The following is a 14,025-nucleotide window of genomic DNA, read 5'->3' as shown; positions in this document are numbered from 1 at the left end:
GTCATCGTCGATGTCGGACGCGCACTTCACAGAGTCGTCTTCGCTGCGCTCTGTGTCCTCTGATGCAAGCTACTGCCGAAAACCGCACTTCTTGAAACACCTGCTTCCTAAGCACACTGCCATCAAAGTTAACTCCGGAGGTTCGTGATTGTTTAAACTATACTTCAATACCGCCTCCTCTAGCTCCCCATGGCGGGCTCCACCGGCTTGCTTTGTTGTGCCACCGAATACCAAGGTGTTCATCTCTATCTCTTTCCGCTTCGACACCACGGTTTTCACAGTAAGCGCTGGCAGTCCAAGTTCATTCATTGTTTTGATTCGCTTCTCCTTAATTGACAAGGGCTTGCGCTTCTTCGAGGCCATGCTAGACGCTACTGTCTCAAATTACGAACAATATACCGTGAGCAAAGTGCAGCCTCGCACAAGGCCTGGCCAGAGAAAACCTAGCGCAGCCTGCATGTTTCTAAACCATTTGGCATCGATGTCAGAGAGGAGAGTGGTCTCCATTGGATCTGATATCTGTCACGTCGTCCTCGGCGTCGTAAACCGCTTACACCACTGGCTGCGTTGTGACTGACATCATCAATCTCGTCGCTACCGTCGCACAGAGTGCGTGCGCTGTGGAGAACCTCTTCATGGGTAGGCCACGGACAACTATCGCAGAGCGCCAGCAGTGGAAATGTGAGAGAGCTCGCATTCGCCGAGATGATGGTGCAGTACGGGCATGGAAACAGGCCCGGGAGGTCGAGTGCTGGCAGCGACTGTGTGCCGATGATCCGGCAGCCTTGCAGGCCACGCTAAATCGCGAAAGCCACTGTGCTACAGAAAATAACAGGCATTTTTTTAATATAGTTTGAAGACATTGACGGCTCATACGGGTCTCTGTGTGGGAGATGGACGAGAGTTGTACGCAGCAAAGAAACCGCCGTCGTCTCGCTGTCACAGTCTGCCTCTTGGCACTTCACAAGCATGCAAAAGTGTTTTTTTTTGCACATGTCAGTGAGAACTTTCGCCCACGAAATGCACGACTGCAGTTTGCTGCAATGATGAACGTTGCTGCTGAATAATCGTATTTTCCGAACACGTATCAAGCGGAACGTATCAACACGTAAGCTTTTTGGTGGCATCTTTAGTTTTCGCAATTTCGAGCATAGGAGCTGGGAAATTGTATTAAGCGGGAACGTATCAATGAGGTTCTACTGTACCTCGGCTGGTTATGCGAACTCTGTAGCAAAGCCTCAAAAGCACGTTTACCAGGGAAGCCGTCTTTACATCTTTATATTTAGCAAGTGACCAGTAATGTTTGTCAAAGCATCCCATATTTGCTTGCGTATCGATCTCGCATTGCTTTCTGAAAAAAAGATTAAGTCAGATATAACTTTAAGAGTCAGAGGAAACTCCACCCAGATAACCAAAGCACAACTGGCATTGGCCTCCTTGACTATAATATCTGGAGTTTAAACGTTCTAAAGCCACGATATGATAATGAGAGAGGCTTTAGTGGAGGGCTCCAGAAATTTCAGCCACCTGGGGCTCTTAAACCTACACTGGAATCTAAGTACATGGGTCTCAAACATTTTCACCTCCATCGAAAATGCAGCTGCCACAACTGGCATTCTATCCCACGACCTATGGGTTAGCACTTGCTCACTATAACCACTTAGAAGACCGTTTCCTTCACAACTGCATTGCTGGTAAAATCATTTTAGCATTCTCAGGATATTTAAAGGGACACTAAAGGCAACTATCAGGTCGACGTTGATTGTTGAAATAGCGGTCAGGAAACCTCTTAGTGTTACTTTTGTGCCAAGGAAGGGCCTATTTTGAAATAAAATCACGTTTTAGTAGTCCACATCAGATCAGCGCGCTTCAAATTACTCGCCTCACTGAAGTGGACCGACCGGACCGACTCGCATCACTGTTGCCGTGCACAACATGGCCCGACTTTACTGCGCTAGTAGCGGCAGACTGAAAGCAGTGGGTGCCACAGCAGCAACAACGGCCATCTCGCCATTGGCTCCGAGAGTGCAGACATATTTTGGTTCAACTAGGCCTTGCTAGATGGCAACAGCTGTCCAGTTTGACCACGAAAAAATTGAATTTTTGAACCACTCTTGCCATTCCCCCTTAGTAACGTCCAGCAGTTCTTTTTTTCATTAATTGAACAGAAACGATCAAGCAGCATTTTGTTGCATCTCTTGATGCGTGGAAGGTTCTTTATTTATTGCAGCTAGATCGATTACTAGCGATTCGTTGTAGGCGGTTCGTCTGATGTTTTCGGGATCATTTTGAGAATGTCCTACTGCGGTGCATGTGTTCTTGTGCATTACCTTATTTCTCGGAAAGTAGAGTGCTGTTGTTGATAATATTGTCGTTTTAGGTGTTGTCATATGTGGAGCTGTCACTCTGACATAAATTGTCATTTAACTTTAGTGTCCCTTTAAGCATCTTAGTACAAGAACTACATGGCACAATCACAAACATTCGTTGGCACCAATCTTCGCTCGCACACTAGCATTTCAATACAGTTTCTTCTCTTCCCTCGTACAGTTGTGGATTGCAATTCATTGCCAAATAGCATATTCAGCTCCGATGACCTCATTAGTAATATCCAATGCCTTGTTTTGAAGGTCTAGCCCTCTTAGTTCTTACCACTTATACTTTCCTTGTTCCTACCACATGTTTTGATGGCCCTATCTTTCAATGATTTTCATACTAGTTTTTATTGTTCGTTTTGTTTGTGTTCACCCATTGTGTCGTTTGTATATTTAATTTTGCATTGTACTAGAAGTCTATCCTGTTGAGGTGAAATGTTGGCTTTCAGTATTTCAAATAAAAAATAAATTAATAACATGAGACCATTGAAGCAGGGCGGCCGCCTTGACTGTAAAAACGGTCACCCTGATGAGCCTGAAGTGCCCGCCCATTGTTGCAGGCTCGCATTTATCTGTCTCGAGGAAGAAATTCCTCGGCTTTTTACAGTTGTAGCTGACTAATGCAAATTATTATGTGGCCTTGAGGCAGTGCTTTTATGTGCCAGGTTGTTTTCTGCTGCAGTGGGATTCAAAAGTAGGTGCCACAATGGATATATAGTACTTGGAATAGGATAGGACTTGGAATGGGCTAGTATCATGGGACACAACTAAGTACACAGTAGACTCTCATTAAACTACACAGGAAGGAACCGGAAAAGTGTTCCGCTATGCAAGAGTTCTGTTTACTGGGAGGTGAACTGGGTTGCAGCATTCAAGTATGAAACCAGTCACATCAGAGGCACTTGTTTCATTCACTTGTTTCACTTAAGCAGCAGTTTTGTTTAATAGATTTCCGTTTACCAAGAGTCCACTGTGTTTTGTTATTCTGCTGTGTCCTGTCAGTAAAACATCGATATTTGTTTGTTCTTTACATACTTACGGTAAAAGCACGATTGCCACGAATCCTCAACACAGCCTGTTAAAGCCTGTTTACGCTGTATGCACTGCCACGGCTTCTCGTGCACTTGGCGTGCCGACTAATATATTTCACAGTAACTTTTTTTTTTTTTTACAGAAAAGCAAGTAAAGAAGTGCACATTCGTTTTTTTCTAATTATTTCACGGTCTTCATGGAGTCCTCGAAAAATTGGGAGACCCTTAAGCTTCGCCTTTAAGAGTTGGGCGCGATAGCGATATTCTGTTTCTAGTGCGTACTTCGCACACTTCGTGCATGAAATCTTTTCCAACTTTTTATGCACCCACTACGTGCCCGTAACACGTGTGCAGTAACACGTGTGCCTTTTGTACGGGTGCAGTAACACGTGTGCCTTTTGTAGTGGGTGTCTGGCTTTAAACTGTGAAGTCATTATGATAATCTCATGTTCTGATGCCCGATGGCAATGTACGTTTGTACCACGCATTATTCCTGCAGTATTTTATGTTGTATTGTGAAGCATGTGAACGACCTTCGTTCGATCTCTGCTCAGACCCAGAAATTTGTATATTTATTTTATTTGCACCTTTCTCGATTTTTGGGGTGATGCAAAGATGATTTTTTGCTTACAACTGCTGACACTGACGCCGTAATTTCTGCGAAACGAGCTCTTCAATGTATTAAAATTGGATTGCAACTGTACTGGGTGGGGCAAATGGAAAGCTGTCGTTGTGTACTGCAAACATGAAAAGTAGGCTGTGGTGTGCCTGGAGCCGTAGTGGTGGGTAGCCAGCCATAGTGGTGGGTGACAAAACTACTGCTGCCCACCTGGAGGTGAACTCTGGCGCCCATAGTATCGTTTGTAGTGCAACTTGTGTAGCATTTGAAAAAATGGCACTCTGTGTTCTGACACAGTTCAGATGATAACCCTTGCAGTGATTAGATTGTGCTATCATTGTGCAGTTGGGGGGCCTCACGGAATCAAATTTTAATGAGAAAACTAATGGTGTGGTCACTATGCAAGTAAACGTGGTAACTGTTGTCCTAAGGCCCCAACATAATTCGAGTGCCCTTGTTTATTTGGACAGCTCCGCCGTACCACAACTGTGACAATGCACGTAAGTATATAAGGACGAAGGTCAACCGACTCCTTGCAGCGTACTGTTTAATAATTCATACTGTGGCTGGTTCAGTCCCAGAGTAGAACTGAAAAAGCCTTGCTAATCAGTTTTTTATTTGTCTCTTGTACCGCTTCAAAATTAAAAGTAGCAGAATGTTGTACTACCAGGTAGACACTGGCTTTCCACAAACCACTGGACAGGCAGAGCGACTCACAACGGGAAGTCTACAGGCCATGGTGAAGCCAAACTCCCACTTTTCTGGGTCTTTGTTAAGTACGCTTCCAATTTCGGCTGTATTCTTCGAGTGCTGGCTCCGACCGATATTCTGGACATTTATATAAGATCCGAAAATGTCCAAAGAGGAAACATTGGGAGAAACATTATATTGTTATTATCTAGAATATTACAGTGGAATCCCTCTATAAAAGGCCAGCACCAGGGAGCAACTCTTATCTTTTAATTGGGGTGTCTCTGATAAGCAGAGTATTACGTATGCAAACACCTCTTTCAAGGTGGCCACGCTTGTGTCTCTTATACCCATTTGTCTGTTACATCGGTGTCTCTTATGAAGTTATGCATGTCACATAACCAGTAAAGTTTGATTGAATCACTCTAGGGGACAATATCGATTGCTTCACATAACAGTTGAATTTCGTTGACCCCCAGACACACAGGGCTGGGGAGTGAGCCCGCGAGGTGCGGGCTACCTCTTCGGCAGCGATGTTGTCTCCCAGTTCAACGCCACCAACCACATCGACATGATCTGCCGTGCCCACCAGCTTGTCATGGAAGGTTACAAGTGGCATTTCAACGAGACTGTCCTTACCGTCTGGTCTGCACCAAACTATTGCTACAGGTGACTGAGTGCATACTGCTTCTTTGCGTCGAACACTTGGTTTCTAGAAATCCTAGCTTGGCACAAACGGAATACAGTTGAATCTTGTTAGCCTGAATTTCTGGTTAATGACTTTTTCAGATTACCAACTTTTTCAAAAATCTCCCTCCAGACGTTTAGTATTGGTTTAAAGGGGTGATGCCACCATATTTGTCGCTCTCGCATTCTTTGCCCGAAGTGTTTATTATAGCTCCAGGAAGCATGATACACACACCAAGATTCCCTTATTCTTGCTAAATAATTTAATATCGTTATATTTATGTAATCAATTCATCATTTTTAAGTTTTAAAGCTTGCATTACTGGCTTATATGCTCTAAGCATAGCAAATTTCAAAACATAATGTATTTTACAAAACGTCGCTTGTATTTGAAACTGAAATTCTGCTATTATTCAAAGTTGCTTCCACTTTGTTTGAACCAAAAAGAACGACATTTGCTTTAGCCTTACTTCGACTTTCAAAAAATATTGTGCAGGTTAGTTGGGTCATTCTCAGTTCTCTTATATGCAATATATATATACCATCTAAATTTGATTAGAAATTATTTGAACCTAAAATTTACTATGCACAAGTACACCACTTTTCTTTTTTGCTGCATCTGTTTGTTTCTGCTGTAGGAATCTCCCAAATTTCAAAGTCGCAAGGTTGGCATTAGCATTTGGAGCCCCTTTGGAATTATTTGACATGCACTTAATGCTATCATGTAGACTTGGCCACTGTTTGCTCTGAGGGGTGGTTCTTACTGCTCTGTTCATGGGCGGTTGAAAACATGTTCGGCTGAGTCACAGCGATCTGCACAGACCTGCAGTGATTATTCACAACTTAAAAGTTGTTGTAATACTAAACACATAATTCACACAGAGAGCTCAAATCAGTTTTTACATGACCAATAGGACTTGCTCTATCGGCCCAATGTGTTTGTACAAAATCGCCAGAACCGTTTCAGGGTCCCTTTAAGGAACCCCGGCTAGTTGAAATTTCTGGAGCCCTCTACTGCTGTGTCTCTCGCAGTCGTATCATGGTTTTGATAGATTAAATCCCAGCAATCGTTATAGTGATACAATCATATTTCAGCTAGGGCACCCCTGGATCACACTCTGAAAGTGCTGCAGGCCTTTGATGGACCACTCGAGGCACATAAACACTGAATATGGCACATCTTGGCATTAGGCAAGACTGCTGTGCAGTGTATTGATAGGGCCTCGTTTTCAATGCTTTTTGTCTACACTTGCATTTAAAATGGTTTTCTTCCCTCATAGGTGCGGAAATGTGGCTGCCATCTTGGAACTGGACGAGCATTTACAACGAGACTTTACTATATTTGAAGCAGCACCTCAGGTTGGTACCCTTGTGCATCAGATCTTGACATCGTTGCTGTGGCTCGGGACTTGGTTTGGCTGATCGCTTGGAACTTGCAGCCGTGTCTGAAAGGACACGAAAAAGAAACAGTGACCTGATTTATATTGATAAACCACACTGTGAAAATCTAATCCCATAAGTTTCATTCTGAGTTTATTGTTAGCGGAGAAAATCAAGGCTGAAGTTTCACTTTTAAATTTTGCATCGAAATGTCTGCGTGTGACGTAACAAATTGCAAAACGTATTTTTCGTATTTTCGCGACGTTGGCTCGATGAAATTTTCCGAAACATCGTATGCTTGGTCTATGGCCGCCACAGATGACAATGTGTAGGTACTTCATCTTCATCGAGTAGAAGCTATGGAGGACCAAGTAGACGCCTTCAAAATTAGCTACGTCACTCTGTTTGGTGCAGGAATCTCGGCGTGGTGTCTCCACCTGCGTTTTCTTTTTGCGCGTTTTCTCGCTTACCAAGCGTCATGTCACGGTACGAATGGTGTTTTTGGCATGGTGAAATTGCACTTCACAAATGTGCAAGATTCTGTTTTCTTCTTCAGTGCCCCTTTTAACGCTCACGTAGTCGGTTCCTGTGAAAGTCGGAACTGAAGCAGGGACATTGTGCATGATCTGTTTTCACTTGGCAGTGCTATTACAGACTGTCACGCATGCACCGCTAGAGTAGATTACAACCTTACAATGTGTGCAAGCTCCGCCCACAGAGCTGCAGCATGCTTGCCCATCACTCGGCGAAGAATCATGCTAACTGGTTTCTGTTGAAACCATAAGTGCCTTTCTCAGCAAGTTTAAAGTCTACTCTTATTAAGAGTTAAAGGTTTTTCATTGCCACCTAAAATATTATGTTTACCTATTTTATTTATTTATTTACTGGTACTGCAATCCCCTAGAGGGATTTTAGCAGGTGGGTACAAAAGAGGTAAATATCATCATATAACACCAGGCAAACAGATGTAACAGCCTATCACATTTCGCATAGGCAGCCAAAGCAAACAAATAACTATCACTTGCATTGAGCATAGATGTCGTAACTTTTCAACAAAATTTACCAGGATGTCTGGGTTTCCAGGTTAAAACCAGTGCTACGAATGTCGTGACTGTATAAGAAAGGGAACTACCCATATCACTCTATATGTGTTTGACATCGTGGATAGGAGTAAGCACCACTGAATGGAGCATTTATGCAAATTTTCTGTGGGACGTATAGGGAAGGCTGTAGGTGGAGCTGGCGCTTCTTAGGCCGTAAGCAACCATAGCTGCAGCAATTGTGCATCCTCGTGTGCACCGCTTTTCTTACTTAAGCAAGAATCCCTGGCTCAAAACAAAATGCGATCCTAATTTTAGTAGTATAAACCTTTTTTCAGCAGTGGCACCACATTGGTGAAAACTTTGTAGCTGGCAGAACAGTTCTGCTTAATTTTCTTGGTCATTAGACAAAATTAACCTACTTAAAGAGCCCTTGCAATAAGGATTCGTTGATCTCTGATCAAAATACTTGTTGCAGTTTATCAGGAAACTGATAAGTCGTGCTAGGGAGACAATCGGTTCTCCGTGCAATCGGTAAAATGCAATTTTTTACTGGTAAATGGTGGTCAACAGCCCAGATGTTTGCCTCTTTTTATAAGTGGCACCACTGAGGCATTGTTGTGAGTGTGGAGCATTACATTTTGGGCAAGCTTAGACAGTCTAACTGTTTTAAAGGTTTCATGTCAAGACTAAATGCTCTCACCAAGCTGCGGCGGCTGCATTTCACTCAGGGCGGGAAAAAAAAAACATCGTTTACTGAATTTCATGAGACACCTTCAACAATAAAAAATAGGCAGTCTCCAGTCTGCTGTGCCTCCTAATGATGTAATGATTATTGTGCTTCAAATCCAGAACTTTTGTGTCCTTTTAGCTGAAACCGCTTTGAGTAACAGGTAAGTGGCCACACTTCTCGCCCGAGTGCTCAATTCAAGACTTGCAATGCTCTCAGGTACCCATTTATGCATGTTTTGTGTTCAGTAGGTACATGAAAAGTAAAGCGATTGTTGCTGAAGTGATGAAAGCTAGAACACCGAGGCTGTCCCAGGCACAACCACAGTGATAGCAGCTTTTGCGTGCCCACTCACACACAGCAGCGTCACTAGCTTCTAATGAAACTGAGGTCGCAGGTTCGGACCACACCAGGCATCAAAGGACTCTGCTACTGTGTAATTTTTGCACACTCTAGAGCCCGTCTCCAGGGCATCTCATGGCAAGAAGCGCTACTGAACCAAACACTGCTCTTCTTTTATGCCAACTATCGGCCAATAACAGCCTATTGTGTGACGCAAAATCTGCTGTAGTCTCCGAAGAGCGCGAAAATGGGGCACACGAGGAAGTGGAAACTTCGCACTCCGCTTGCGAACTCTCCTTGTCGCACACTACTGTATGATTTGGTTGAATTGTTCACAGCAGCTCCTGCTTTTTCTCATATGCGTTTTTTTTATTTTTTGTTTTTTTATCAATCCCAGGGAGTGGTGCACAAACCTTTTGAGACCTCCTTTCTTTATCTTCTCACTTTGCAGGAAAGCAGAGGTATACCAACAAAGAAACCACAGCCAGAGTACTTCCTGTGACAGGCACTCCTTTGCCTCCTCCCCTTGCCCCTTTTTGCACACAAGTATTGTACATCCATTTTATATGAGAGCAACTTCCTCTCCCGAGACGAAGACACCAGGTCTCGATCACATGAACATTTCTTGCAAGATCGACACTTATTGGACTTTTCATACCAGTTCCTTCCGAGATCATTAATGCTGTGTCATTAATGTTCTACTCTTCTCCGCTGAAGACATCGTGGAAGGCAGCCTTCCAGGACGACAACAACAACACAACAAAAAGAAAGATTGTTGTGCCACTGTCATGGCTGGCTTGTGTCGTTCTTTTCATTGTCAGTGCTGCCAACTGAAGTTACATTTTTCCATGTGTTAGTTTTTTTTTTGCCTTCATTTTATTTTCTTCTTAGCCGTTATGCAGCTGCTAGAGCCCATATTTTATCTTGTTTGACTTTTTTTTCTTTATGAAGACCTACAATTACCATACACAGGTTTTGTCTCAGTGTACATAATATAAGGAGTTACATTTTTTTTTCTTTTGTGTGTTGTGTTATCAATTCTTTCCTTTACATCGGTTGGTAGTAATTTGTGAACCATACTAGATCATTTCAAAGTCCAGCTGTGTTTCAATAAATGCAAGGGTGTGCCCAATGCAGTTTTATTGACCGTGTACTGTTCTATGCTTCCCGACAGGGCTTGTTTATCGCTGCATGAATAGGCTTGTTGCAGGGGACCAAAGATTTCACCATTCAGACTGATGACCAAGTAAGCTAGGTGGTATTTGTGCTTTAAAGAGGCAGGCATACACAACACGAACACGCGAGCAACGGAGGGTACAATACATTGTTAGTTTAGGTCTCTACTAAAGTTTTGCGTGTAATAATGCTCATAACACGTGCTTTGTTACATGCTTTTCATTAATGGCCAAGTCACCAATACTTTTGTGAGGGCTGATCTGTGTTTGTAGTGCGCTCCTTACATAATAAAGCTGACCAGAACAGAACATATCTTGGGGATCTACCTGTGATACGCAGTGCTAGGACAGTTAGTGACAGAGCTTCTGTCAAATTCCTTTAACCATCATGGGAAAAGGTTATTTCAGGGCCTTGGAAGAATCATGCGTATTCTGAACATTTTAGTCCCATTTTTGCACCGAAGTGAAGTAGATAAAAAGCTGCTTTGGAGAGCCGTTGCCAATTAAACTTTACTCGGTGCTGTCTCATCCTCGTAACGCTCTCCTTTCTGTACCCATTATCCATTCCCAAAGCTCAGACACAGTTCAGAACTTTGCTTCAGACCAACCTTTTGTCCCACCTACAACAATAAATCTCCCTTGTAGATTTTTCACGAAGTATTTTGATAAGGTAATGGCGTAATCACATTTGAAGTTTCTGCCACGCCGCGGTGGTCTAGTGGTTAAGGTACTCTGCTGCTGACCCGCAGGTCGTGGGATCGAATCCCGGCTGCGGCGGCTGCATTTTTGATAGAGGCGAAAATACTGTAGGCCTCTGTGCTCAGATTTGGGCGCACGTTAAAGAACCACAGGTGGTCAAAATTTCCGGAGCCCTCCACTACGGCGTCTCTCACAATCAAATGTTATTTTGAGACGTTAAACCCCACACATCAAATCGCCAACATTTTAAATCGCTATATGTAAGTGCTCTCTGCTTGTCTTTCGACAAAATGTGAGACTGGAGCCACAGTGGTGGAGCATGTGTTAAGCCACAATGGATGCAGTTGAAAAAGTTCACAAATGAACAATGCACTCTTGTGCACTGGTGAAAGGATTTGCTGCATTGCAGTTATGATATTAGTAGTTTCTTTAGCTGATCTTTAGCTTCTGATCTATTGAAGTGTAGTTGCACATAGCTACAGCAATGCGCTTTGCAAAAGCTGCATGATTTGCACCAATGTGAACGTTGCTTGATTTCTGCATGTGTCCTGACATCAGAATATGTTAGCTAAAGTTTACAAACTAAGAGCATGTTGTAATGCCGGGATGCTATTCTGGGCGCTGGCCAATTCCGCCATATTGTCAAATTTTGTAATGGCCACATTTTAAGCCAATCAGAGGGGTCGTAGCAGCTCACTTGGCCAATTAGCATCGATCAATGACTGAATCTGACAACATAGCGGAATTCGACAATGTCCAGAATAGCACCCCAGGTGAATTTTCTTGTGCTTGTCATTGAATAGTAACAGACATTGAAATAGCAGCAGCATTCTTTTAGGTGATGGCACGCTTTGTGTCAAACTCGCGTGAAAGCTGGTTTACCAAACTGTTCGACATGCTCTTGATGTCGTGAGCTGCCATATCCCAGATGCACTGGTCGTTAGCTGGAGTTGCTTGCTCATTACGAGTTGCAGTATGGCATGTGATTATGTCATGTAAGCTTAATTTCGCCATTGCTCTTGGTAATTAAGAGGTGCATGTGCCAAGTTGCTGTTATTGTGAGTTCGCTCCTTTCTGTTTGCCATATTGTACAAGTGGTATAACAGCTAGCAGTTCCTAATCGATGTACATGTTTCCTTAATCTGCCACTGCTCACCCTCTTTGAAGGAGGAAGGGAGAAAAAAAGGCAAAGTTTCTAATCGGTCGCGTTATTCGCACACTGGAAGAATAAAAAAAAAAAAGTGGGGGGGGGGGGGAAGGGAGCTTTGGGTCTTGCATTGGAGCAGAAGATTAGGGGAACGAAAGCCGGAGCTACTCCCCAGGGTGGGTTGCCTCTTCCATACATTGCAGTCTCTAGGATCAAGCGCGTAAGGAGCTTATCCACAGAACATCTATAAGCCACCATATAGCGAAGTGGCTCAAAAGCAAGGGTCGCCGCGCAACTCGTTAATCTATCTCCAGGCGTCTTTGCTGCTTTTGCCAGAGCTTGCGCTGCAAGCCCACAGCTGGCGCGCGCGCATTTGCCGCAGTGCTAAAAAAACACGCAGTTGTATAACTCTGCTACCGACTTCAACATTTTGTCAATTCATAATTCAGTAAAACTATAGAAGAATTACGAATTGTTGCGCCATCTACGCTTACAACTACTACATATCAAGTTCCAACCAACGTCATGGAACAAAAGTGTTTTGTTTATTAAGCGAAAGATGGGGCTACAAGTTGTCGACGCAAAGTTTGTGCGATAGCTCATCGAAGCATCGCCGAAAGACTGGTGGCGCGCTTGCTGCCAGCGTCAGCAGCGGCGGCGTCTTCTCGCCGGCAGACGACGCGGCTGCAGCAGCGGCGGCTGCTCCTGCCTAGAGGGAGCCGCGGGCGCCGCGAGAGGGGCCCGGCGAACGACGCGCGCTTCGTCGAGATTGTAACGTGGTTGCAAACCCCCCTCCCTCTCCCACCACCTTCCTCATCGATGAAAAAAATTCTTCCTTTTCGACGCTTTTCCCGGCATTTTCGATATACGTGAGCCGTGTTTTGGGACGATCGTGCGGGACGTCGAGTGGAATTAAAATGTGACAGCGTCTGCCGACATGGAGCGTCTCCTCAAGCGCCTGCCGACGGACAGACCCGGTGGTGGTAATGCCGTCTGCGGACCTGGCCAGGAATGGCGCTTTTTTTGTGCATCGCGAGTGGTTTCTCTTCGAGCGCTACGAATGATTAAAAGCAGGCCGGAGGTGATTAGGCCTACCGCTTCGGCTCGCCAACTCATCTGTCAGCGTGCGAAGTCTCCGACCGTCTCCATGGTGAAAAAACGGTGCCGAAACGAGAGGTGAACGGCGGGGGTTCCAACGCGAGCTCGTGCCTCGTCGCAGGAGAGCAGCAAGAGACGCTTGTTGTCTTTATTTTTTTTTCAACTCGCCTCAAAAGAAACCGACCCCAGCCCTGCTCATCACCGCCGCTGGCCGCCACCGACGAATTGACGCTCTCGATCTTCGAACAGGTGAGTCCCACGAGCCAGCACACCTTTTTGCTATTTTTGATCGCGTTATCGCCCCCCACCCCCCTTGCCTGTGCGAAGAGTTTAGCGCCTCTCAGGCAAGTCCATCAGGCCTCTCCTTCTTTTACCTCTATTTCTGACACGAGTCCGGTGTATCCCCTTGGAAACGGACCAATCCTCCTCGATGCGATTAAAGAAAGAAAGAAAAAAATAGATCGGCGCGTGTCGTTGACTTTGCCGGTGAGGGAGTACTCTGCGTTTCACGAGCCCAAGCGGCACGAGCGCGGGCATAGCGACGCGGAGAGAGAGAAGAAAAAAAATTTTTTTAATTATCGCACTCGGCCATTTTTCCTCCGCTCCCCCAAGTTCGAGTCGTTTCGTATCGTAGTGGTTCCCGAGAGAAGAGGCGAGCTTCAAGAGCGCGCACCGGGTTTCCGATGTAGGAAGTCTGCTCCTCCAAGACGCGAGAATAATACCAAGTAGGTCAGACAGCCGACCGGCAGCGGCAAGCGCGAGAGAGCGAACGCGAAAGAGAGAAAAAAAAAACTCGAAAAAAAAAACCAGCCAGCCGGCTGGCTTTCTTGTTGTTTATGCCGCCGCCAAGCTTTGCTGTGATCTTTTTTTAGTGCCCTTTTTCGCGCTGCCATTGAGCGCTCAGACGGCGGGGGGCGAGGGAAAAGCGAAGCAGCAATCGCACAAAGATAACAACCCTAAACACTTCTCTCTCTCGCCGTCGCCGCCAATGCCGCGTCGCCCGACGCCGTTG

The 14,025-nt window shown here is 44.8% G+C and overlaps 2 protein-coding genes across 4 annotated transcripts in view; both read left to right on the top strand.

Annotated features, from left to right (window-relative positions):
- Pp4-19C (protein phosphatase 19C) overlaps positions 1-9,683 on the top strand; it is a 33,238-nt gene extending 23,555 nt beyond the window's left edge. The window contains exons 6-8 of the mRNA XM_037431634.2: positions 5,195-5,384; positions 6,683-6,761; positions 9,346-9,683. Of these exons, the coding sequence (XP_037287531.1) occupies positions 5,195-5,384; positions 6,683-6,761; positions 9,346-9,396 (320 nt within the window). The 3' untranslated portion in view covers positions 9,397-9,683. The remainder of the gene's footprint in view (positions 1-5,194; positions 5,385-6,682; positions 6,762-9,345) is intronic.
- Positions 9,684-12,501: 2,818 nt separating this feature from the next.
- Positions 12,502-14,025, top strand: part of LOC119180454 (uncharacterized) — a 70,125-nt gene continuing 68,601 nt past the window's right edge. Inside the window, exon 1 of one of the 3 annotated variants that reach the window (XM_075889091.1) lies at positions 12,502-13,262. The gene's annotated coding sequence lies outside the window, so the exon portion shown is untranslated. Of the gene's footprint in view, positions 13,263-13,317; positions 13,739-14,025 lie in introns of those variants that run through there. The other 2 variants (XM_037431635.2, XM_075889090.1) reach the window with 2 other exon arrangements.

Source organism: Rhipicephalus microplus, chromosome 3, assembly GCF_043290135.1.
Source record: "Rhipicephalus microplus isolate Deutch F79 chromosome 3, USDA_Rmic, whole genome shotgun sequence".
Taxonomy (NCBI): Eukaryota; Metazoa; Arthropoda; class Arachnida; order Ixodida; family Ixodidae; genus Rhipicephalus; species Rhipicephalus microplus.
This window is presented reverse-complemented; position numbering and strand designations above follow the sequence as displayed.